Below are 26,043 nucleotides of genomic sequence, written 5' to 3' on the forward strand. Positions count from 1 at the left end.
GTAAGGAATCACTGAAGGGCTATATGGAGCTTCTGTACAGAAATCGGCTGGAGGGTTGCCTTGCTGCTGTTTGGACCTGCACACATGTCACACATGCCTTCTTTGTATGCACCCAGGTCTTTCTAACCACTACTGCCATTAACAGTACCCTGCGGTACACCTTCTGAGGTAATAAAATTCCAACAAGTTTAAATTTCAATATGATAAGTATAGTGCTCATTTAGGGTAGAATGAGAAAACCATCTTTTCATTAATTAATTTCTTTTACTATAGAAGAGGCACACAACTTTAGTTGATGATATCACAAACTAGGGTATCATGTACAGAAAGACAGCATCATAGATACTGTAGAAAATATACATATTTCCAAATTTTGATGTCAAAGTGATGGAATCATATTTAGAAGGACAAGGTACCTTCCAACAATTCCTGTACAGAAAGACAGCATCATATAGACTAAAAAATATACATATTTCATATTTTTGAACTTGAGATGATGGAATCATATTTAGAAGAACAAGGTAGCTTCCAACAATTCCATAGCCTCAAGAGATGTGAATCATTTGTTTGATTAATTGCTGCATGCAATGCTTTTATTATGCCTGAGTGGGTGCCACAAGGTATGTACTTTGCATATATTTCTATTGTAGCTCGTACAATGCTAAATATTTTTGGCAAGGGGATTTGGAATACTGTAATAGAGTTGAAAATCCTTGATGAAACCCAATTTACTTTTGCAGGTGGAATGAAAGTGATGACCATGGTACTAGCCACTTTTGCATTGTTGATAGGAATCGCAATGCTGTTTCTATAACAAGCACTGTAAATGCATACTTTGGGGCTGGATTGCTTTCTCAGACAACTGGCATAGTGCTCAATAATGAAATGGATGACTTCTCAATTCCCTCAAACATTTCTGCTAATGATCTTCCATCAGCTCCTGTAAACTTTATAAGACCTTTCAAGCGCCCACTCTCTTCAATGAATCCTACAATAGTTTTGCAGGTAATTACAGCTCTCTCTCTCTTGTTGCAATTTTTGTTTCTTTTATAATTGGTAATGGGATACAAAAGAATTTCAGTGGAGCAGCAGGAAATTTATGAATATTATGAATATTTTTATCCTGTCGTTGCACTTCATTACAATATATTTGGCTTCAAGAATGTTGCAAAGAATTTGTTTGTTGCAGCACCATGCTAGCGTCATGTCCTTTGCAAAATCTCTTAATTTGATGAGATTGCCGTGCAAAGTTTCCCAATCCAATCTAATATTACCTTGTCTGTTTCTTGGGATTAGATGAGGTATTTAGTCCCCAAACAGTTTTATACATATGCATAGAAAGATCAACTGATTTCATCACTTGTTGCATCAGCAATCCAATCATCTAACTAAATTCTGAAACGAACAATATTCCACGATCCTCCATCTGCCCACTCCCACGCTCATTTTTTATTATATAGATGACTATCCTGTTGCCATGTTGTTTGCAGGAAGCATTCTTGTTTTATTATTAGTTCCAAGCAGTGTTTTTCACAACTAAATACAAAACTACTTGGTTATAAATTTTGTGTTGGTTTCTAGATCCTCATTTTCGTTGCTTGATATTATGTATCCCTAAAATCTTGTTCCTGGAATTCATGTAACGGGTGAAATTGGCACTCAACAATCTTCCTTTTCACTTATCCAATAAGAGATGACCAGCTGGTTCAAAATAAGTGTTAAAAGATGAGAAACATATTTGATTGAAATATTGGAGAGGAGACTTAACCTGGATCACAATATTGACTTCTACTGTGAACTACATGTGCAGTAATGAGATCTTAAAGTATGGAAGCTCTGCATTCTTTTAATATATATGTTTCCTTTATTACCAGGATGGGCAATTGAGAGCAGTACTTGGTGCAAGTGGGGGAATCAAAATAATTGCTGCAACTACTGAGTTGTTTTTAAACTATTTCGTCAAGAGGATGGATCCATTATCATCTGTCACTGCACCTCGAGTTTATCATCAGGTTTGATAACCCTTTTTCTGATTCAGCACTGTGATACATATTTTACTGGTTTCAATGTTCATTTTAATAAATTTCAAGTTTACCACTTTTCACTTGCTCCACAGCTTATAGATACATACACACATGCAAACACACAATTCACTAGCGTTTATTACTGTTGTGATGAAATGCAGCTGATCCCAAATGTAGTTTCCTATGAGAACTGGACAACTGTTTTGGGAGAACATATTGAACTTCCGAGTAAAATGATAGCAGGGTTACAGAAACGAGGCCACAGGCTACAGGGAGTTGTCGGAGGATCAATTTGCCAGATTATTCTTCATGATATCCATACTCATGCAAATATGACAGAATTGGAAGGTCAAAATGAAGCAAAAAAGAATATTGTATATGGAAATCTCATTGCAGTTAGTGATCCAAGGAAAGCTGGTTTTCCTGCTGGATTTTGAAATAAAATTCAGTATCCTTATGAAAATCTGTAAAGTCTCCCTTGCATTCAGAACAACTAAGTAGTATTTTCTCTCCACTTCTTGGTATTTTCTCTCTGTGTCCTGCTTCATCAATGTGGCATTCAAGCAACAATGGAAGAATGCACATTCAATTAAGACATGTATCATAGGTTCAAATCTTATAGGAAGGGTTTGAGGATAGAACCACTTTTGCAGGAATTAAACTATTCCAAGGGGCGTCTAAACTTGACTGAGCTTAGAACAATCCTAGTGATAGCATCCCATGGGTGAACATGGTTCTTCCATCCAACATTGGGGCTGACTCAGTCTAATTCCCAAAAAAAAAAAACTAACCACCTTACCTAGACATTTGGTCACAAAACCGAAGATGTCATGTTTGAATGTTTGGGAAGCTGATTGTGTGAGCTTGTTAGTGATATTCCTTCCCTTCGAAATAAAAGTTTTAATTGATCACATATAAAGTAATCAATGTTGAGATGCATATTGTTAATATTTAATTTCTGGGACAATATTTAATTTCCATGTAATAGAGAAATAAACAAAGCCATTATTAATATAATGAAAAATTCAATTTTCCTATGATTAGAAGTATATTCAAACCATATTTTTCAAAAAATATTCAAATTTAATATAAAGCGTTATTTTTTGAAACATTCTTTGATTTTCAAAACCATATAAAACATATTCATTTGTATAATTAACATTTGAAATGAAATCATATTTTAACGTCTACGAGACTAAAAATAGTCCATGGGACCATTAGTTCCCTGTGTTTCACCTTTTGCAATTCAATCATTTTCTTATTCAAATTGATGAAGAGCTAGCCCAACCTTCCAACATTCCCCTTGTTGAAAAGACAATGCCAAGAAACCAATGCTAACATATTCTCATAACTTTCTCTGATGTCTTTAAATGCATCACATTCCAAAATGAAATGTTTTTCCTATTCTACTGCTCCAGACGTGCAAAATGTACACAACCGTTCTTCTCAATCTTCTTTAGGCCTTTTCCACCCTCCTGTTTCACACCGAAGTTGATGCAAGTTGGTTCTTAAGTGAGCAATAAGAACCTTTTCCATCCACGGAATGCTACCTCCAATGAACTCTTTTTGTTGTAGATCACACGTAGGGTTGAATTCCTCAATGTAGTACTTCTTTCTACCCAATTATTTTCCCCATACCCATTTATGAAACTTCTCCATAACAAAATTCTTTAGCTCCTTGCTATTTGTGGGACAGGCATTGAGGTAGATATTCCATTTTTGCATCCATGTGTAGTTTTGTTTCATCCATGTTTTATTTCTTTCACTCATGCCTATGTTCAAGATAACATTAGGCCATCTACCTACTCCCATTTGCTCAATTCCTTTTAGATATCTTATGAGCTGCACCATAGCAATTGCTTCGATGGGAGTTTCTCATGTTTCACTCAACATTATCTCATATGGTACCTAACTTTTTATTTTGAACTTGCTCATGATCAAGCATTTTGAATTTTCTCAATTTGTTTCCATTTTGAGACGGGGGTGTTGCTAGCCCACAATTCACACCCATATAGCATCACTGTGTTGAGAAATCTAGGGCATTAGCATTAGGTGATTTCTCTTTTATTAGTCACTGTTTGTGAATGCATTTTTCTTCTTTAGATTAGGATCTTCTTCTTGTTAAATTATTAGTGTTCTTCATCAAATAGTAACGAATGCATGAACATAAATGAACAAGAGACACAACATGTAGGCTATGAGCCAGGGCCAAAGCCACCTGCACAAATTCTTCTTATAAAGATTCCAATTGACGAATGCCAAGACCAAGACCAAGACCCTTGACCTATTAGCCACTCCAAGACCAAGACACTAGTTCTTTGTTCTTCATCTTGACTCCTCTTCCTCTCCGACCTTCTTCATGCTAAGATCATCTCTTCAACGAACACACAATGGTCTCCAAGATAGCACCGAGTTTTGGCCTTTTCAAAGGACATAGATGTAGTATATATATACTTCTATCAAGTGGTGTTCTTCTGTTGTAGCACTGAAACCCTTAACTCATGATATCCGAATTGTTATACCTAGACAATACTTCGTTGGCCTTTCATTATTCCTTGTTGTCCCTTCATTGTCCCATCCGAATTGTCTTCACTGTAATAGAGATCCAAACGTCTCTCTGTTTAGCCCATTTGAAATTCTGACTGTGATTGCCCACCAAATTCAGAGATCCGAACTTGACTTATAACCTCATCCGAACTTCTGAATGTAGTTGTTATCCGAAAATCTCAGAGATAGGATCGAATTTCTGTGTGTAAATGCGAAGAGCCTAGTTGTGTATATATAGTAGTTTGTCTCCATAGATAAGTTGACATGATCTATTGAAGGGATGTGTCCCTTTAACTATGAGCCGACATGATTTTAATTTATTCATTTGGAGGCGGACTTGAAGAGGATGGCTAGTGCTTGTCGTTGTAGGGCTATCTAGACATTTTGTAGACATATACATTGATATATCCCCAAGAAGGGTTTTTCATACATGACATAGATTCTTTGACTTTTAATGAACAATCCTAAGGCTCTCAATGGGAGCCAACTAAAATAAAAATCACTTGCTCATCAAACCCATGAAGCAAGGCTTACAACAATAATTTTATTTTTCTTCATTACATCATTTACGAAAGTCACAATTACATGTCATTATGAAGACCGAACCTAGTTACACTTTTCAACACTCCCTCTTAACTAGGGAGGTATTCATAATGGTACTTGGTCATTCTCAATCTAAAGAATTTCTCATAATAAGAATCAGATTGGTAACTCATATGTCTAGCATCATATCAACCATCATTGTCACATAGAAAGGCCTTGACTAGCAACTCTATCCACATGATAAGAGCACAATGCTGGCGAGACCAATGATTCATAGACACCAAAATCATTGTCTCTCAAGGTACATACTCCACTTGGGTGTTCACAGAGTATGACCTTCTATGGACTATTCTTATCTTGGATAACCAGTCCTCAAAGAATATTGGTCCACGACTACCCTTATCTTCAATGCCCTATCTTATCCTCAGGGTATCGGATGCGAGATGATTACCCAATCCTCCATTAGGTCTTCCTAGATGAAGACCAAAATGATGTGTCTATCTCTCCCTCTCAATTAGGGAGGACATATCAATTCCAATAATGGAATGCACTCATTCCTACGGAAGGAATGTACCTAAGCTCCCTCTTGGCTTAGGAATTTCCAAGTTTCTTCCAAGTAAGAAACTTACTTTCAGGCTCCCTCTTAATTAGGGACCTACAACAGCTCCTTGATTAGTTGCTTGAAGAGATCCTACCTTCGATGTCATGAATTTCTTTGTCCAGGAGTCTTCATCTTTTATGGCTTCTTTCATAGGGCACAGACCATCCATCACTTTCATCCACAAGTCAGTCATATCATCATTCCTTTCATTAGAAAGTGATCCATCAATCTTCATCTGACCTTGCTTCATGTCATGTTGCTTTCTTCATGCCATATTTTCGAAAGGATATTACATCCTTCTATATGGTCCTTTTGGAAGTCATCCACAGTTCTTCCCTTTGGTAGGCTTGCATAAGCCCATCCAAATATTTGTTCAAAAATAAGAAATGAACACTTAAAACAAAATTACCTTTATGATGGTCTTTCATCGTGACATCTTCCTGTAGTTATCTGTTGATTTTGGGTAGCATCAGATGTGCGATAGCCTTGAAATTTGGTGGAGAGGATAAGGCACATGAGATCTCCAAGACCCATAAATCGTTTGGAGAAATTCCACTTGGATGAAGAGATATTAAAATAAATAATATTTTTAATGGGTTCCTAAGTCTAAACTTAGGAAAATAAAAATATTAATGTGTATTAATATAACATGGGTGACAAATTTCTAAGTGACGAGGATCAAGCCGGTACTAATCTTAGTCGTTGATTAGGGACTTAATTTCGACCGTTGAATCGTCAACAGGAAAAGTATAATAGGAGGCTTGAGAGTTAGTTGGAGACACACCAAGAGAGATCAAGAATTCGATTTTCTGGGGCGAGGTTTGCCGAGGAAATCGAGTTAGTGATCAGTTGCAGTGAGGGGTAGCTGAGCAAGAGGTTGAAGAATACATAGCAGAGAAGCAGTGTAGTGCAGGAGAGACAGCACAGGCCTTAGAAGGGCTGACATAGAGGCATCAGGAGTTGACGTAGAAGGCCATAGACGCGGACGCAGAAGGCCGTAGAGGCTGACACAGAAGTCATAGAGGCTAACGTGGGCATTGCAGAGGGCCGTAGAGACTGATGCTGGGCTTCAGAGGCAGCGCTGGGGTAATTCTGTGGGGCAGACTGAGAGCAAAACAACTGGGAGAGGGTGATGCAGTTCCTAAAGAGTGACGCAGTTCCAGAGCAGCTTTTGTTGTCCGACACAAGGAACGGTCAGAGTCACTATGGGGTTGATCATCCGGTTGTTGATTTCCGGGATATATGTCTCCGGATAGAGGTACTATTGCCAAGGACATTCTCTATTGGGTGAGCCAATTTCGGCACCCTAGTTGTATTCGAGAATCTGCTTAATAATAAAACCCTCATATATGTTGCACCAGTTTTCCCGCATTAGGTTTTTCCGGGGATGATTGTCTAAAAATAACGGCGTCGCTTGTGTTATTGTTTCTGTTTACTTCAGTGCATGATTTGTATATCTGTGAACGCTGCATTTTTGTTTACTTTGATGTTTATGCAATTAAATAACTTGTTAATGTAAAGAACAAGTAGAAGATAATAAACTAGAAATTGCAGTAAGGGTTTCTAATGTGTTAGATTCAAAAAAATTCACATGGTATCGGAACGATTGTAGATCATAGGCGACTGAAGATACCAACTGAGAAAATATGAGAATTTGCAACAGAGAAGCAACTGTCCCGAGAGACAACGTTGTTCCAAAGCCAGAGACACAGAAGGAGGAGGGACGTAGTGCAAAGAAGGTGACGCAGAGGCTCACACAATGCCTGCGTTAGCACTCTGAGCCAGGTAAAGCTAACGCAGTAGCTAGGAGGATCCCTCACAGTAGCTGCGTCAGTTATCCAGGCCAGCGCAAAGGCGGAGGGGGGACAGATCAAACCTACGCAGTGCCAAGTCATCTTTCTCAGCCGGGAAGGATTGACACAGTGACCAAGAGGAGCTAATCCAGCTCTCATTGTGATTGCGCAGAGCCAAAAGGGCTCAGATTCTTCAGTTGTCGGGGCTAAGGGAGCTGAGCAGATTTTGATTTGTGGAGCTGGTGGGACACTGTTTCTGTGAGTGCAGAACAGTGTCTAAGGAGACTGAACCAAGGTAGAGGGAAGGAATACCTCGACAGATTTCTAGCCAAGAGATCTAGATCCGGGTTACAACGGCAAAGGAGGATTGGAGAGGAGTGATTCGACAGTTGGCCAGAGGATTTCCGAGAGGGAAATTAGGATGCAAAGGGAGTCTAAAGAAGAGGAGCAGAGATGGAAGTGAATGGATTGAGGGATCAAGATAGATTGGACGAGGCTTCCAATTTTGTCATATGGAAGGCCAAGATCCTAGCAACCCTGGATAAATATCGCATCAAGGACTATGCCTTGAAAACTATAATTGTCCCAGTTGACCCTAATGCAAATGAGAATTATGAGGAGGCTGAGGTGAAGGCAAAATGCATGATTCTAGACGGGGTCAAGGATCATGTCATACCACATATTGCTAAGAATAACACAACAAGGGAGATGTGGTAGACGTTGACCATCTTATACCAGGGCTCTTCCATGCAACGGAAGATTTTATTAGAGAATCAGCTAAGGTCATATCAGATGCAGAAAGGTGAGGAGATAGATTTGTTCCTTCTCAGGTTGCAAGGAATTTGTGACCAGCTTACTTCTGTGGGGTCTACACTGGATCTAGAGTTTATGGTCAAGAATGCTCTGAATGCAGTCTCCGAGGACTGGGAGAAGTTTGTCCAAATCATTTTGGGCAGAGCAACTCTCCCTAGTTGGGAGGAGATGTGGGAAACTCTTCGATACGAGGAGATAAGGAGTTTGACTAAGGTGGGGAGTAGCGGTAAGGGAGTTCGAATCAAGAAAGAGGAGGAGGAGGATGCATCTCTAGTATCTACGGGACAACAGGGGGTTCAAAAGAGGAAGAAGAAAGATATCTCCAAGGTGAAGTGCTTCAACTGTGGGGAGCTTGGACATTATGCCTCTCAGTGCCCCAAGAAGAAAGGCAAGGGAGAAGCTTCCGACTCAAAGGCTGCTCCAGCAAAGGCGGAGAAGGATGTTGAGACTGATGATGATTGTGCCATGAGTGCTCATGCGCCTCCAGAGAAGAGGTGGCAAGACATAGAGCTGTAGTCGAAAGGACTACAGAAGAGGGGCAAGATCCTTGAGGGGCCCAAACTCTTGGATCACATCTGGCTACAGGAGCCCTTAAAGATAGTAGCATGATGACAGGTGTCGAGTGGAGCAAGGTGTGATGGAGCGACAAGGCAATACTAGAGTGCAGAAGTCTATAGCAGCGCAGTGGAGGTTGCAGCGATGTGAGAGGCATAGTAGAGGTTGCAACAACGCAGTGGCAGCAGAGGGATCACAAGGTAGCAGCAAAGGTGGCTTCAGCATCACAAGGCTTCCAGACTGACCAGGATGTCATTGATTGGGTGAATTCAGTTACTTACTTCTTGGTAACTGAGTTGCAGTGCAGTAGTTAGCAGTGGCAGTGCTATGGGTAGCATGATGCAGCGTGTTGAGAGGGAATTGCAATACAGATGTAGCAGTGGCAGTGTCATGGGAAACAGTACAGGAAGCAACAGTGCAATGGATGTGGGGCACCAAGCATTAGCACAGAGGACCGACGCAGAGGATCAGTGTGATGCTTCTATGGTGAAGCATTGCTAGAGCGCATTCCTCGCTAAGAGGGAGTGTTTATTTTGGGTAGCATTGGATGTGCTCTAGCCTTGAAATTTAGTGGAGAGGCTAAGGCACATGAGATCTCCAAGACCCATAAATCGTTTGGAGAAATTTCACCCGAATGAAGAGATATTAAAATAATTAATATTTTTAATGGGTTCTTAAGTCTAAACTTAAGAAAATAAAAATATTAATGTGTATTAATATAATATGGGTGAGAAAGTTCTAAGTGACGAGGATCAAGTCAGTTCTAATCTTAGCCATTGATTAGGGACTTAATCTGGTCGTTGAATTGTCAACAGGAAAAGTATAAGAGGAGGCTTGAGGGTTAGTTGGAGACACACCAAGAAAGATCAAGAATTTGATTTTTTGGGGCGAGGCTTGTTGAGGAAATCGAGTTAGTGATCAGTTTAGCAAGACGCTGAAGAATACATAGCAAAGAGGCAGCGCAATGCAGGAGAGACAGCGAAGGCCCTGGAAGGGCTGACGCAGAGGCAGCAGGAGCTGATGTAGAGGACACAAAAGGCCGTAGAGGTTGATGCAAAAGGCTAACGCAAAAGTCGTAGAGGCTGACACAAGCAGTGCATAGGGACATAAAGACTGACGCTAGGCTTTAGAGGCAGTGCTGGGGAAATTCTTTGGGGCAGACTGAGAGAAAATTAGCTGGGAGAGGGTGATGTAGTTCCTGAAGAGTGACGCAATTCCAAAGCAGTGCTTGGAGCAACTTTCACTGTCCAACACAAGGAACAGTTAGAGTCATTGCGGGGTTGATCATCCGGTTGTTGATTTTCCGGAATATCTATTTCTAGATAGAGGTATTACCGCCAAGGACATTCTCTGTTGGGTGAGCCAATTTTGGCACCCTAGTTGTATTCTAGAATCTGCTTAATAATAAAACCCTCATATATGTTGCACCAGTTTTCCCGCATTATGTTTTTCTGGGGACAATTGTCCAAAAATAACGGTGTCCCTTGTATTATTGTTTATGTTTACTCCAGTGCATGATCTGTATATCTATGAAGGTTGCATTTATATTTACTTTGATGTTTATGCAATTAAATAACTTGTTAATGTAAGGAACAAGTAGGCTATAGTAAACCAGAAATTGCAGTAGGGGTTTTTGATGCGTTAGATTTAGAAATTTTCACAGTATCATCATCCCGCATTCATGTTGACACATCTCCCAAATATATCCATTGTCAAGGGTCTCCATCTTTTCCAGACTTCCATCAGAGTCTTCATATCTTTCCGGGAGATTTCCTAGCCAAATCTTCTTGGTATTTTGGATGTTGATTTCCATTATCATGGTTGCACATCTCACATTCTCTTCCTTCCTTTATTCACACATTCCATTCCCAGGAGCTTCCAATCAAATTTCCTTAATTGTACTCAACCACCTCATACTTCATATGAGGACATATTATGTTGATTTCATCTAGTGTGACCTATGCCTTCCTGCATCCTTTCAGAGAAGATCATTTTCCCTTTATCATGCTTCTCAAGATAGAATTAGTGATCCATGTTACCTACAACCATGTGATATGACATTATAATATTAAATACAAACATACATACCTCATTTAGCTTTAGGTCATCTAGGCTTCTTTCAGCAGCTTCCTTGATTGAAAATATCTTCAACCCCTTTATCTGCTAAATATCCTATGTCATCATATCATCATCCCATGAACTCCACAAGTTGGAGTCCCTGATGAAACACTTTCTTCCTCTCTAGATTGGTGAATCCTACGATGAAGATTCTATTAGAGAATTTTGAGGATCTTGTATATCCCTACCTGACAGATGTTTACTTTTTGACTTGATGTATGATGAGCCTTGTCCTGGATGACTTCTTCCTTTCCTTAAGTTTGCAATGAGGTTCCCAAGAGCTATATCCTTCATAATTTATTGCCATGGATTTTGTACTGTTTATCCTTCATGATTGCCTATGGTGATGTCACGAGCTCTTGTTTCTAATGCTTCCATGATGCCACGATGCATCTTATTATTTAATATAGCCATATCCTATAAAAGATTTAGGAGCTATGACAAGACTTTTTTTTTGTGAGGGAGACTATCTCAGCGTAGTAGAGATCTCTTACTTCCTCTTTTCTTGGACTTCTTCTCTTCGGCTCCACTTCTTTGGTGATATGTGATTCTTCTCTTCTTCTTTTGATATTGTCCTTTTAGGACAACCTTTCCTGTAATGTCCATAATTTCACATCCATAGCATTGAATCTCAGTTATGCTCTTCTTTCTTTTTATGAGGAACAATTTTTCCAAACTTCCCTTTCCTTCCTGCAAATGTTTGATTCCTTTAACCTTCAACACTTTTTCCCTCAACTTGTCTTCTTCTATCTTGCATAGAAACCACAAGTTTTTGAATGAGGTAACTTTCTTATCCCCATGGATATTTGTTACCTTGTTCGTCAATTAGTGCATTTAGAACAATGATGATTATCTTCTTATCATCTCTCCCGAATCTTGCAGTTGAGATTTTATGAAGATATCCCTTCATTCTTTGATACCTTCAACTTTTTGTAGATCAGATCTAAGTCATGTGACCTTCTTTATCGCATCTTAAAAGAATAGTCTTACGATCTTATCATATACATCTCTTTGTTGTCTCCAATATTGCTATATGAGGGGACCTTTCATAAGAATCCCTTTCGTGAATTCAGAGGAGACCTTTTCCATTGATGTGTTCAATGACTTCTCTTTCTTCGAGGACTATATCTATCCTCCTTTTTCATGCAAGGAATTTTGATGACCCAACCAACTTATAGATCTCCTTGCAAACACAAAGTCATTTACCAAGTTTGATTAAAGAATGAAAGATACTTACTTGACAAGTGAAGATGAAATCTTTATCTTGATGACTTTGATGATGGTTGAAGAATATGTATTATTGCTTCCTTTTGGATGATCTTCTTCCAAATGAAAAGCCTTTCTTCAATAAAGAAGATTTCTCCTCTTATGATGACAATTCCTTTTGATCTGGCTCCTTTTGATGAGGATGATTTTTTGCTTCCTCAGATGATCTTCTTCAAGGATAAGGAGAGAATCCTTGCTTGCCTTATAACCTGAAAGATGATGACAATGCCTTCTAGCCTTCAAGATACTTTGACTTTTTTGGTAGTGAATGAGTGCAAATCAGAATTGCTTCTAGGGTTTTAAATTTCTTCAAAATGATGTGACCTTTGTCTTTAATGTTCTTTGAGCTACCTTGCTTTGTAGATAACTTGATGAGTGTCTTTGTGGTGTTTTGATGATGACTAGAGGATCCAAAACTTTTGTTGTTGTAGACTACTTCTTCGATCTAGGGTTTTATTCTTTAAAGTAGATATTTATATTCGACTTACTTAGATACCTTTCTTGAAACTCGAATCTTAGTGTCTCTTTGATTAGATGCCCTTCCTTTGACTTTAGCGCCTTAGCTTCGATACCATACTCAGAAATCTAGGGCATTAGCATTAGGTGATTTCTCTTTTATTAGTGACTTTTTGTGAATGCATTTTTCTTCTTTAGATTAGGATCTTCTTCCTGTTAGATTATTAGTGTTCTTCTTCATCAAATAGTAACCAATGCATGAACATAAATATATAAGAGACACAGCATGTAGGCAATGAGCCAGGGCCAAAACCTCTCACTCTTTGAGAGGAAAACCCACACAAATTCTTCTTATAGAGATTCCTATTGACGAATACCAATACCAAGACCAAGACCAAGACCCTTGACCTATTAGCCACTCCAAGACCAAGACACTAGTTCTTTGTTCTTTATCTTGACTCCTCTTCCTCTTCGACCTTCTTCATCTTGAGATCATCTCTTCAACGAACACACAGTGGTCTCCAAGATAGCACCGAGCTATGGCATTTTCAAAGGACAGAGATGTAGTATATATATACTTCTATCAAGTGATGTTCTTCTGTTGTAGCACTGAAACCCTTAACTCATGATATCTGAACTGTTATACCTAGACAATGCTTCGCTGGCCTTTCATTATTCCTTGATGTCCTTTCGTTGTCCCATCCAAATTGTCTTCACTGTAATAGAGATTCGAACCTCTCTCTGTTCAGCCCATCCGAAATTCTGATTGTGATTGCCCACCAAATTCAGAGATCTGAACTTGACTTGTAACCTCTTTCGAACTTCATTCTTCTATTACCCATCTGAAATCACAGAGAGACCACCAAATTTTTTACTGTAGTTGTTATCCAAAAATCTCAGAGACATGTCCGAATTTCTGTGTGTAAATGCGAAGAGCCTAGCTGTGTATATATAGTAGTTTGTCTCCATAAATAAGCCGACATGATCTATCGAAGGGATGTGTCCCTTTAACTATGAGTCGACATGCGTTTAATTTATTCATTTGGAGGCCGACTTGAAGAGGATGGCTAGTGCTTGTCGTTGGAGGGCTATCTAGACATTTTGTAGGCTCATTTACATTGATATATCCCCAAGAAGGGTTCTTCATACATGACATAGACCCTTTGACTTTTAATGACCAATCCTAAGGCTCTCAATGGGAGTCAATTAAAATAAAAATCACTTTCTTATCAAACCCATGAAGCAAGGCTTACAATAATAATTTTATTTTTCTTCATTACATCAATTATAAAAGTCACAATTACATGTCATTATGAAGATTGAACCTAGTTACACTTTTCAACACACTAGACAAACTAGGAGTCCAAAATCACTTCAATCGTTTTCCAATCCCATAACTTTGCCTCTCTACATCTGTTTGGAAGAGCATATAGTGCTTTCCACCCTCCTAAAATTCTCTTCTTTTTGCAGTCCTCCCAATTAGTTTTGTTGTTGAAATCAATCCCAAGGTACTTGTACTCATTTACTTCTTGAAGAATGTTTCCTCCAAAGAAGAATGTATGTTGGGTCTACTTCCTTTTATTAGGGAAAATCATTATTTTGGTCTTGCTAGTACAAAAATGCGCAAGGGCATATAGGTGCATTTGCAATCCATGGGCCGATTTAGAAATCAATACAAGATCATCAGCATATAAAAGAATCTTTATCACAAACTCCCCAACTGAACACCATCTCCACCTTGCAAATTTACCTACTCTTCCAGTTTATCAATATATAAAGCAAAAATAGTAGGGGATAGAGGGCAACCTAGCTTGAATCCAATGTCACTTCTAAAGCTTTCTAAAATACCCGTTGAGGTTCTAATTTTGACTTTCACCTATTCATAAAGTTTATGGACAATGGCTCTATAATGCAAAGGATTTTCAAGTTCTTCCATTCTACGCCACAACCTATCTCTAGGGACTGTGTCAAATGTCTTTTTGAAGTCAACAAAGTAGCATAATACTTCTTATTTTTCCTCCCAAACAATGTGTCTCAACATGGTACCATGATCCACTATAGCATGCTTCAGCCTAAAACCCGCTTGTCCTCTTGCCCTCTTTGCTTTTACTTTTGCCCACTTACTGATTCTATTTTCTACCATGCTGTTGAAAAGCTTTGCAAACAAAGGATTGATCATAATGTTACTAGCTAGTGTTTAACCTATTGAATCCACGCCTAGGATTGGTTCTCAACATAGGTATGTTGTTGTCTCTTTCAGATTGGAGATGGAACAACGGATTATCTAACTGGGATCATATAAATGTTTAACTAAAATTTAATAAGTTAAATTTTATTTTAGAATTAAATATTTATTAGGCTGAGAGGCGCTCGACAATCTAGTATAGGGTAGATGTGTAGATGTAATGTAAGAAAACATTTTTAAATGTTGATAAAAAATTTTAAAAATTAAAAGTGATAACAATAATAAAATTCAATTTGTTATATTTTAATTTTGTTTTTATTAATAAAATTACCAACAATTTTTTAGATAAGATAAAATAAAATCATAATATACATATGACATTAAACAATATAACATACAAGTACTAAGTATAAATTAAAATCCATTTTACCTTATAAGTTAAAATAATGATTTCCTACCCATATTTATATTTAATTAATAAGCACATAAAAACTTAATACTTACAATAACCTTAGAATATGACAAGATTTTTAACCATAGAAATTCACCCCACATTACCATGGATACTATTAACTTGTAAATAGTTTTCGTTACAATACCACATGCCCAAAAACTATAACTTATTACACAATCAAAATATTTTAGAACAATATGACAAAATTCTTAACCATGGATATTCACCCTACTTTACTATGGATATTATTAAGTTGTAACAATATTATGGGCCAATACCATGGCTTATCAATACCAAATGCCCAAAAACTATAACTTATTTCACAATCATTTTTTTTTTAAATTAAATCTAAGCAAGAAAGTTATAATTACTTTTGAGATATATCTAAACCCTCTTTCCACATGATTACTAAAAAATATTCCCGTAAAAATTAAATCAAGGTTTTAATAAAATTAAAAATGAGAATACTTTTATATAGAGAGATGTGAAATTTATATAATATAAATAATACTATTAAGAACAAGGTCCATCTTAACCAAGGAGTAACGGGATGAGAGCAAACAAAGTGACTTAAAAGATAACATGTGATTCTTTTATGTTTTTCATTATTGTATATAGGTTTAATATTTTACAATCAATTGAGTTTTTTTAATTTAGATATTTTCTTAAACACAATATAATGGGGGAAAGAGAGGGAGGGATAGGCAGAGAGAGAGCAGGGGGGGAGGAGGAATAAGCAAAGATAGAGAGAGAAAGTGAGAGAGATGGGGGAGAGAGGGAGTGGAGGAGAGAGAGAGAGATTGGGGGGGAGAGGAGGAAAGAAAATGGGGTAGAGACAAAATAAAAAAGAGACACATAGAGACAAGTATATATATTATATAACCAGCTTATATCCATCTTAGCCTCAGATCTATCGAGTGCCAAGAGGGATCAAATCTCTCGAGGTTAAAATTTTTAAGGTTTGCACCTTGAGAGATTTGATCCCTCTCGATGCTTGATAGATCAAAGGTTAAGATGGATCTAGACTAGTTTTAAAATAGAACTTTTAGAATTTTAATTTAATTATCAGTAAATATTAGGTGGATGGCAGAAATCCATCTTTTATAGAATATGTTAGAATATTCATAGTAATATATATGTACAAATCAAGGGTTAAGATTTATCTAAGTTAGTCATGTTGTTTTAATTAAATTATCCCAAATTAATTAATTAAAGAGAATTTCATATCAACACATGTCATATTGATCATGTGGTATTGATAAGCCATGGAATCGACCATGATATTGTAACAAAAAAAATTTACAAGTCAAAATTTACATGGTAAAGTGGCTATGAATCTCTATGGTTAAGAATATTGTTACATGTTTTTTAAAATGTATACATGTAACGCCTCCTCCCATATCTACCCACTTGCACTGCCCTACTCGGGGTAAACATGAGCTGAGGGCTACTATGACATGACTCAACCTCCTAGTTAACCTTAAAGAAATGGAGCCAACAAAACAAGACCTTACTGACTTCTCTCATGTGCTACAGGACCATCAAGAGCTAACCAACCACTCAAGGTGCCCAACCCCTAACTTAAATTTATTTTTCACTGACCTAGAGCCTTAGTCGCTCCCATTACAAGGCCTCTATGCGATTGGAATCCCCCGGTCGCTCCCACAGGCCTACTTCCCAACAACTGCAATTTTTTTCACTCAATTCTATGCCAACGACCCCGAGATTTGAGCCACTTTTTCAAGGCTAAGATCCAAACCTTTTCCTAGAACTTAATGAAACTCCGAGAAATGATAAATAACACAGAGACAAAGCCTCTAACACAAAGCTTAATCAAGTACTTGACCTAGCTCGATCTAACCATGACATTCATTATGTCAAACATATGATGAACATGAAATCTGCAGGTCATGAAGGCACATTTGAACATATACATCTCAAATTTATCTGAGGTTTACCAAGAAGGACTAATGCCCTCTCACAATAGTTGCAATAACATCTATTAGGTCATGCATTCATTAACCATTCATTTATCAATCTAACATGATAAGAGCCTTAACTTGGATTTGTCATAAGACCATGCTTATAACTAGATAAATAACAATGATAGAATAGTCATTAAAGCCACTTAATAACAAGTACATTTACTCATAAGATACAAAAATAACTTAGCTCTTATTGACATATGCAAAAGCCAACCAAGTCAAGGACTTCCACGTACCACCCGACCATAGATTAGGTTGAACCAAATCTTTCTTTCAACCAATCACCCCCGTGCCATATTCCAAGCATGAATGTGGGATCTCATGGGATAAACCAATCCATAAATAACCAAGAAAATCCATAGGTTAAACCACCTCCACCCTCACACTATCGTGATCTCACCTAAACTGGTTCCAAGATCACAAAACCAAATTGAGCTTGGATGCCTCAGAATTCCTTCACCATCCTTTGGGGAATTTTCTTGTCTCCACCCACCTATTGAGGGCTTCCTGGAGAAAACCGTCTCCACTCCAAACCCTTGGGAATTTCCTTAGACCACCTCACTCGGATCCAAAACCTTCTGGCAATCCAAAGCTCAACCAAGAATGAATCCCATCATACCATGGTTATCTGGAAATGGAAAGGCAAGACTAAAACCACTAACAAAACCCAGCAAAACCCATTCCAATGATAGTGAATGAACCAAATACACACATTCATATACCATGCATACCAAAACCAGCTAGGAAATCATACATGCAACCTGGTACCTACAATTATTCCTGTTGAAGCCGTTTGATCCGACCTTATCCTTATTTTCCTTCCTTTGTTTTCCTTGTACTTCATTTGCTTTCTTGATTTCCCTGTCCTCTTGGTGCTCTTATCCTCTCTTAGACTAATTCCAAAATTGAACTAACAAAAGGCCCCAAACTAATGCTCTACTGTCTTTTTATTATTGATGTCTCTAATCTCTTTATTTTCTCTCTATTTTCCTTCAATTTCCTCCTCACATGCAACTTGTGACTTTTCACATTTCTTTTCTCCTATTTTCCCTTATTTTCATAAATAAAATGTCAATTAATGTCTCTTTGCCTTTCAATGCCTTTTCCATTTCCTTTGTCAATTTTTTTAGCCATAATAAACCAAAATAAACACCCACTAGGATGTTTTTCCCACCATTCAATTTTGAATACGTGTCCCATGCCTTAGTCTTATTTTTTTTCCTTTATTAACTTTATTACATGAACTTTTAACCCAGGGTTGTTACAGATCCCTCCCCCTTAGGGGAACACCGTCCTCGGTGTGCAATGACACCCACAACCAGCAAGACCGATGAAAAAAACATACTGCATATGGAGCTTTATAACCCAGCTCATTGTAGTATTTACAATGACTAATGGTGGAAACAAAACAACATACCGCTTACTGGAGCTTTATAACACAACTCATTACGATATTTACAATAATAACCACATACACTTATGAACATTTTCTTCAACCAACAAATAACCATATTGTCTATGGAGCTTTATAAATTGAGCTCGATACAGTATTTACAATAATATACACGGATACACATATGCACATTTTCTCTAACCAACAAATAAAATGATATGATGTCTGCATCTGCTACAAGGGATTCCAGAGGCTCACACCTCCACCCTCAAAGTAGTACCGGGATTCACCTCCTTCCCAAGAAGTTTAGAATCCACTATCAAAACCAAAGTCTGCATCCAATATCCAACGCTACGATCCTTGCGCTACATGATCCCTCAGTGAACAGTTACCAACTCATTGTTCTAGGGAACACTCCCAATGTGTATATGATTCCATATGGAAATGCTAATGACCAAAACAAATCCATCCCTCGACCTTCTCTTCTCTGCTACATAGTCCCTTGGTAAATCTAGTCATCTCCTTCCATGTAGTCACTCACCTTCCAAGTTCCCTAACATCCCCTATTCCGGGCGATGCATCCCTTCGCAAGGTTTCCTCACATCGGAAGGTCCAAAAACTAAGGCACATCCCTACCTCAAAACCATCATACTAGTCATAACATGCTCATGCCAATCAATGGACAATATTGGGTACCATTGTCCCACAATAGCCCCGCTCCTGAATGTTTTTACCAACATACTACTGCGTATTCCAATTCCTTTTACTGTTTTTGGTAATCCTTGCATTCAATTTCAATTCACCCAAACCGAGCATTTTCGAACCATGATGTTTTGTACCAAGCACATGAATGCCATTAGACAAAAAGGAATTCAAATAAATTCAAATCATACCTCATTATTTGCTTGTCAATAAGGTACACTTACAATTCTGTTTACTTCTGGTCACAACAGGTCAAACTAGCTCTTCGATCAAATCATCGTGTATAAATATATTAAATCCAGTTAGCTCAAAATGCAACCATAATAAATCAGAATCATAGATCACATGCATAATTAAAACTAAAATAAAATATTGATACTTATCTTTCAAATGATTCTTTTTCTTTTGCCTTTGTTCTTTGTCCTTTTTGTACACAATTGATTCGGTTGTCAAACCCAGCAAGCACCCAGTGCCTTCTCTTTAAGAAACAAGGGAATCCGGAGACTAAACCACCTCCTCCCTAAATATCAACAACAAGGGTATCCCGAGACTAAACCACCTCAACCCTCAATAGCAACAAGGGTATCCCGAGACTAAATCGCCTCAACCCTCAATATCAACAAAAAGGGCATCCAGAGACTAAACTGACTCAACTCTCAATAGCAACAAAGGTATCCCGAGACTAACCTGCGTCAACCCTCAATAGAAACAAGGGTTTAGATTGTCCCGTATCTGCATATCTCATCACACTGTAAAACACATATACATATACAATGTAAAACACCACACATACACCTACACCCAGTGTACAACTCGACACATACACCTGCACCCGGCGTACAACATGACACATACACCTAAACCCAGTGTACAACACAATACATATACGTATACATCATACAATACCACGAATACACATGTCGCGATACAATGACTACACAATACTAGTAACACCATATTGAATATACACAACACAACATGTATGACATGTTCACAATACCACATGTACACAACGTACACAACGCCATATGTACAACATGCACACAACACCACATATATAGCATGCACACCGCACCACATGTACAACATGCACATATCACTATATGTACACAATACCATATATACAACATGCACACAACACCATATGTACACAGTACCACATATTCCATATGTACACAACACCACCTATACATAGCACCACATATACAACATGCACACCGTACCACATGTACGCAACACCACAGGTACAATATGTACAACATATACACAACAATAGTATTGCACAGCCGGAGGCCACATTGTCTCTATCAAGCAAACTAGCTTCTAGTGTCTTTCCACTATCCATGCTTGTCTCAACATGTCGCAGATTGCACTACTTTCATTTAGTTGATGTATCCCTTAGCATTACCTTTTATAACATAAACATAGGCATAAGCACATAATATCAAATCATATTCACATGATACTAACCTCATAGATTTGTTAGGGCTACTCTTCCCATTTGATTCCTTATGAAACTAGGAACCTCTTCATGAATTCACTTAACAATGTAAACTTTGAAACGAGAACTCATAATGTTACCCGTTTTGTAGAGATAGCAAAAAAGTGACCCAATTTTGAAAAGGGGTGATGCAGAACACACGTGTTTTTTAGAGCATAGTTTTTGGCACTATAATTTTTTTTTATGTACATTGCGTTTTAGAATGGTAGTTTTTTTTATGTTGATTTTAAAAAGTGGTAATTCTACACCAGACCCTCTTTTTAAAAGGTTTATTTATTTATTATTTATTTTCTAATGTATGAAATGTAAATAATTATTTTGTAAATTCAATAATTTTTGAAGTGGTTTTTTTTCATATTTTCTTGTTTTTATTTTAATTTTAATTTTTTTATAATGAGGTTTTTATTGTTTTGCATATTTAAAAAAGGTAGTTGATATTTTGAATTTTCGATATTCTACATATTTATATATCATTAATTAATTTTTCAATCCACATGAAATAATTGTTTGTAAAAAACAATATTTTTTAACAATGGACATAAAAATAACCATTTTTAACATAAATATAACTAAAAAACTACACGTTTTGATAATTTTTTGCTAGAATTGACATGTCAAAATCACAATTTTTATACAAAAATTTTAACTAAAAATGGTTAAATAATAGTTTTTTTTTTTTATGAATTTCATGTAAAAAAATAATAATAATCATTTTTTTTTTCAAAAAATAATGATTAACTTAAAAATTAATGTGAAAATCACATATTACAAATATTGAACGCATAACAACCTTAATTGAGTGTATATTCTTCTCATAAAATGTCAAAGTCAAAAAATTACAAGTATAACTACTTAATAGCTACAAAAAATGAGCTTGATTTCCAAGCATAACTTAAATTTAATCAACAATGTCACGTAATTCAAACTCTTCGTCCTCTAGAGTTTCATCATTGTCTTCTTCCACAATATTTTCTGCTTCATTTTTCTCATTTTCCTCTTCTAATGGATCTTTGATGTCTACGAATCTCCCAATATATTTCTTTCCAAACATTCCATGTAATGGTGGTTGGGGTTCCTTTGCCTTTTTGCCACACGTGATTCACTAAAGTCCCTTTCTTCAATCCACTTTCTTGCATTGCATCTGGAAGAAATTGAAGAGCATTAATTCTTTGCTGAATGAAATTGCACTGTATTGGATCTTTTTCAATTGCAATGCAATTTTTTCCTTTTTGAAGGCAACATGCTAGTGTTGTACCTAATTATCAAGCATAAAAGAAATAATGAAGTAAATTAGTACAATGACATATTAATTAAAAATAACATATTGAAATTCAATTCCATATAATAAAACTTACCTGAGCCAGAAAATAAATCCAGAACCCAATCTCCTTCATTTGAACATATGTCTATAAGATAGTTAATCAATAATTGTGGTTTTTGATAAATGTTAACTATCTCTTATTTTGCTTCTTTGTCCTCATATGTTAGTTTTCTCACAATAGCATCATAAGTTAGTGTTTGGCTATGATTCTTTCTGTGTACCCGATTAAAAATCATAGACATATAGCTATCGTCTTTTGCCCAACTATCAATATGAATGAACTCACAATCATTTATAAATAGTTGATCTTCACGATTAAGAAGATTTGACTTTTGCTTGTAACATGAAATAGTAAAAGTTCAATTAACTTATACATAAATGAATTTTTCAACATTAATCAAATATACATTTTAAATGTCTTACCATGTAAGCTGCATCTTTGAATTTGTTTTCCCCTTGAAGCTTGACAATATCATTGCCAATTGTGTGTTTGAATGAAATGTCACAAATCTCCATAATGGTGATGACGTGACTTCTACAAATCCCGCAACCACTTTACTAAGAGCTTGATAAGTATAAGGGCCACTATCATAGTAAATGTTTGGAATATTGAAACCATGGGGAATATTTGCATTAACTAGGGCATAATCCCTTGTAGGTATGAGTTTAGCAATGTCTTCACAGTCGCCTTGTATTACTTGATATTGAATAGTGTCTAGCCCATTCCAAATGAAATGAGTAAGAGTTGAATCAAGTTCAACATTTTTAATACATTGCTTCCTCAGTCTTTCGATCTTTATTTCTTCAATAAAGGTTCTGAAACTATTTGGTACTCCATTATCATCCTTCTTCATATTTTATAAAATAGACAAATATATGTGTAAGTTACAAATTAAAAATAGAACATAGATGAATAAAAATGAATGTATAAATCAAGATACCTTTCTAAATGCAAGATAAAAAGCTTTTAATGTTGATGTAGAACTTGAATCTGGATAGTTGCATACAACATAATCCCAATTATCTTCATTCAAAAATTTAACCATTTGTTCTTGAATTTTCATGTAAACTTTGTGACTGCATAGATAAAGTAACAAAAATTTAATATAATGATATGTATAACAAATACTACTAACAACAACATGTTTTATTTAAAAAAAAATTATAATCTAGAAATAAATAAAAATAATTCAACAAACTTACTTTTGAAATTCCTCGGACATTTCCTCCAATGATAATTCCCCTGACCTCACACGAGATAATATTGTTTTGATAGTCATATCTTCTGGAAGCTATTTCATTTTAGGAGTTGATTTACTGTTGCTACATATCAATGGCTTAGACTTTTTGACCTTCTGGTTTTTAATGCCAATGTTTTCCCACATGCTAAAAATCTCATCAATCAACTCCCATACATCTTCAGTTCTAAATGCCAACTAGAAAATGTTATCAACACCTCTGAATAAATCACTAATTTTTTTGCCTTTTCCACCTTTTGAATTGGTTTTCTCTTCAATTTGATAACTTATTTCCATACAACATTCTTTTCGGAAATCTACAGTAACATTTATCCTATCCCCACCATATTTTTCTTGAAATTCACTATGAATAAATCTAACCCTTTGGATGAAAGTCATAGACATCCTATATTCATTATATGAATTATGATCCCTTGCCACTAACTTTGCTTTTGTATCTGATAAACCAGCATAAATTATACATTTCATTGTTTCAAAACGTGGGTTATTAGGATATTCCTCCATCAATTGTCTTTGAGCTTCTACAGAATGGTTCCCCCCAAGCACATAATAATTGTATTCAAAACATTTTGACTTATCAAATGCTTCTTTGTTGGGAACTTGAACTGGATCAACAAAAAACACATAACTAACCACATGAGCATATGGATTGTACCTCATCAATGTCTTCAAGTTGTGAACATGCAGATGATGTGGCTTTCTGACTTGATATTGACATTGTCCTTCACTTGCCTTATAGGTTTTTTTTACATTAAGCTAAAATGTACGACCACCATCAATTAAGCTTCTCTTTGTCAAATTCTGTCGAATGGCTTTTTGTTTTGTTTTGATAATGCCATCCTCTAAATCAACTCCTGGTGTAATGATTTCTCTGCCTTCTTTTGAAGTTTCAATAGGTTCTTGACTGCTGGTAATGACTACTTCAAAATATTCAACTTTACTTTTCTTCTTCATAACATTCTCATCATTAACTGTAACAAATTTATTCTTGGGCATTATTACTTTTGGTCTTTTACGACTCTTCTCAGTTCCAATGTCATCTTCAGTAATGACAACATATGCTTCACTGTTAGTTTTAACTTCATCGTCCTCAAAAGTAACTTGTCTACCCTTGCTAGATTTATCCACTAGAGGCCTTTTTTTCTGATCCCTTGGATGTAGTTTTGTAGCATCATCAATTACTACATTTTGCTTGTTTTCCATATCTTCTTCTGACAGTAAAAACCGCTGACAACTTTCATAATATCATGCTCTATGAAATGAATGCCTCCCAACCTAATTGAACAACTTTCAACAAAATTCTGCCAAAAAAAATATCATATGTCAATAAAAACAAAGTTAAAAAAATATAGTGAGACACTTATAAGAATGCAGAATACAAATATAAATAACAATACTTACGATGTTTTGTTTCATCTCATTTACGATTTGTTTACACAACTTTGTAGATACCTCTCTCGTGTCATACAATGAATATGATAGTCGGTATTTAATCCTTTCATGTGACTTGGGAGCTTTTGTAAGTATGTAAACAACTTCAGTGTCTGGTACCGAACACATATCTATGACTCTTCCCATCACCTCATAAATTCCATTATCATTCGGTATATCAATATATAGATATATATTCACATTTTGGCTTTCTCTTTCTTTCACATACCAGATTCTTGATGGAAATTTCACTTCTTTTGAATTCTTCCAGTATGAAATCATCTTCTTATCATTTGAGGCACTTGAAAGATTTGTAGCCATGAGCTCAGGTGGAGTTCGTTCACCAATGTTTTTTGGAGATGCACTTTTAAGAGTCTTTGGTCGAGAAAGATTCACAGAAATATTCTTTGATGCCATTTTCCTGAAAAATAGAAACACATAAATCAGTAAATAACGAAAACATATTAACTTAAATTAACAACGAAAATATATCATAAATTTTTAATTTGTATAATCAGATCATTGAAATTAAAAAAATATTAACACTAAGAAAATTGTCCGCCACCCTGCGGGCAGGCGAGCCGCCGGGGTGGCGCGGGGGGAGGTTGTGGCAACAACTCCTACCATTTCTCCCCACATTGATCTCGTTCTCCGTCTGCAATCTACCCCTCAAGGGGGAGGTTAAGGAGTAGATTGAAGACGAAGAAGGAGATCAATGGGGCGAGGGGGTAGATTGAAGACGGAGAAGGAGATCAATGGGGCGAGGGGGTAGATTGAAGATGGAGAAGGAGATCAATGGGGCGAGAAATGGTAGGAGTTGTTGCCACAGCCTCCCCCCGCACCACCCCGGTGGCCCGCTCACCCGTGGGGTGGCCGCCAGGGTGGTGCGGGGGGCTGCCATAGCCTTCCCCATGCACCACCCCGGCAGCCTGCTAGGCGGGGTGGCACGAGGGGGGCTGCGGCAACAACTTCTACCATTTCTCCCCACATTGATCTCCTTCTCCGTCTTCAATCTACCCCTCAGCGTCCCCCTTGAGGGGTAGATTGAAGACGGAGAAGGAGATCAATATGAGGAGAAATGGTAGAAGCCCCCCGG

The 26,043-nt window shown here is 36.9% G+C and overlaps 1 protein-coding gene across 5 annotated transcripts in view; it reads left to right on the forward strand.

Annotated features, from left to right (window-relative positions):
- LOC149164299 (glutathione hydrolase 1-like) overlaps window positions 1–2,943 on the forward strand; it is a 115,605-nt gene extending 112,662 nt beyond the window's left edge. For all 5 annotated transcript variants that reach the window (XM_089432033.1, XM_089432031.1, XM_089432030.1 and 2 more), the window contains 3 exons: window positions 741–1,005; window positions 1,875–2,012; window positions 2,186–2,943. In XM_089432033.1, the coding sequence (XP_089288159.1) occupies window positions 741–1,005; window positions 1,875–2,012; window positions 2,186–2,461 (679 nt within the window). In that variant the 3' untranslated portion in view covers window positions 2,462–2,943. The remainder of the gene's footprint in view (window positions 1–740; window positions 1,006–1,874; window positions 2,013–2,185) is intronic.
- The last annotated feature ends 23,100 nt before the right edge of the window (window positions 2,944–26,043 follow it).

This window comes from Pinus tabuliformis, chromosome 5_1 (assembly GCF_031772625.1).
Source record: "Pinus tabuliformis cultivar Carrire ecotype Pingquan chromosome 5_1, CPIR1, whole genome shotgun sequence".
NCBI classification, from domain to species: domain Eukaryota; kingdom Viridiplantae; phylum Streptophyta; class Pinopsida; order Pinales; family Pinaceae; genus Pinus; species Pinus tabuliformis.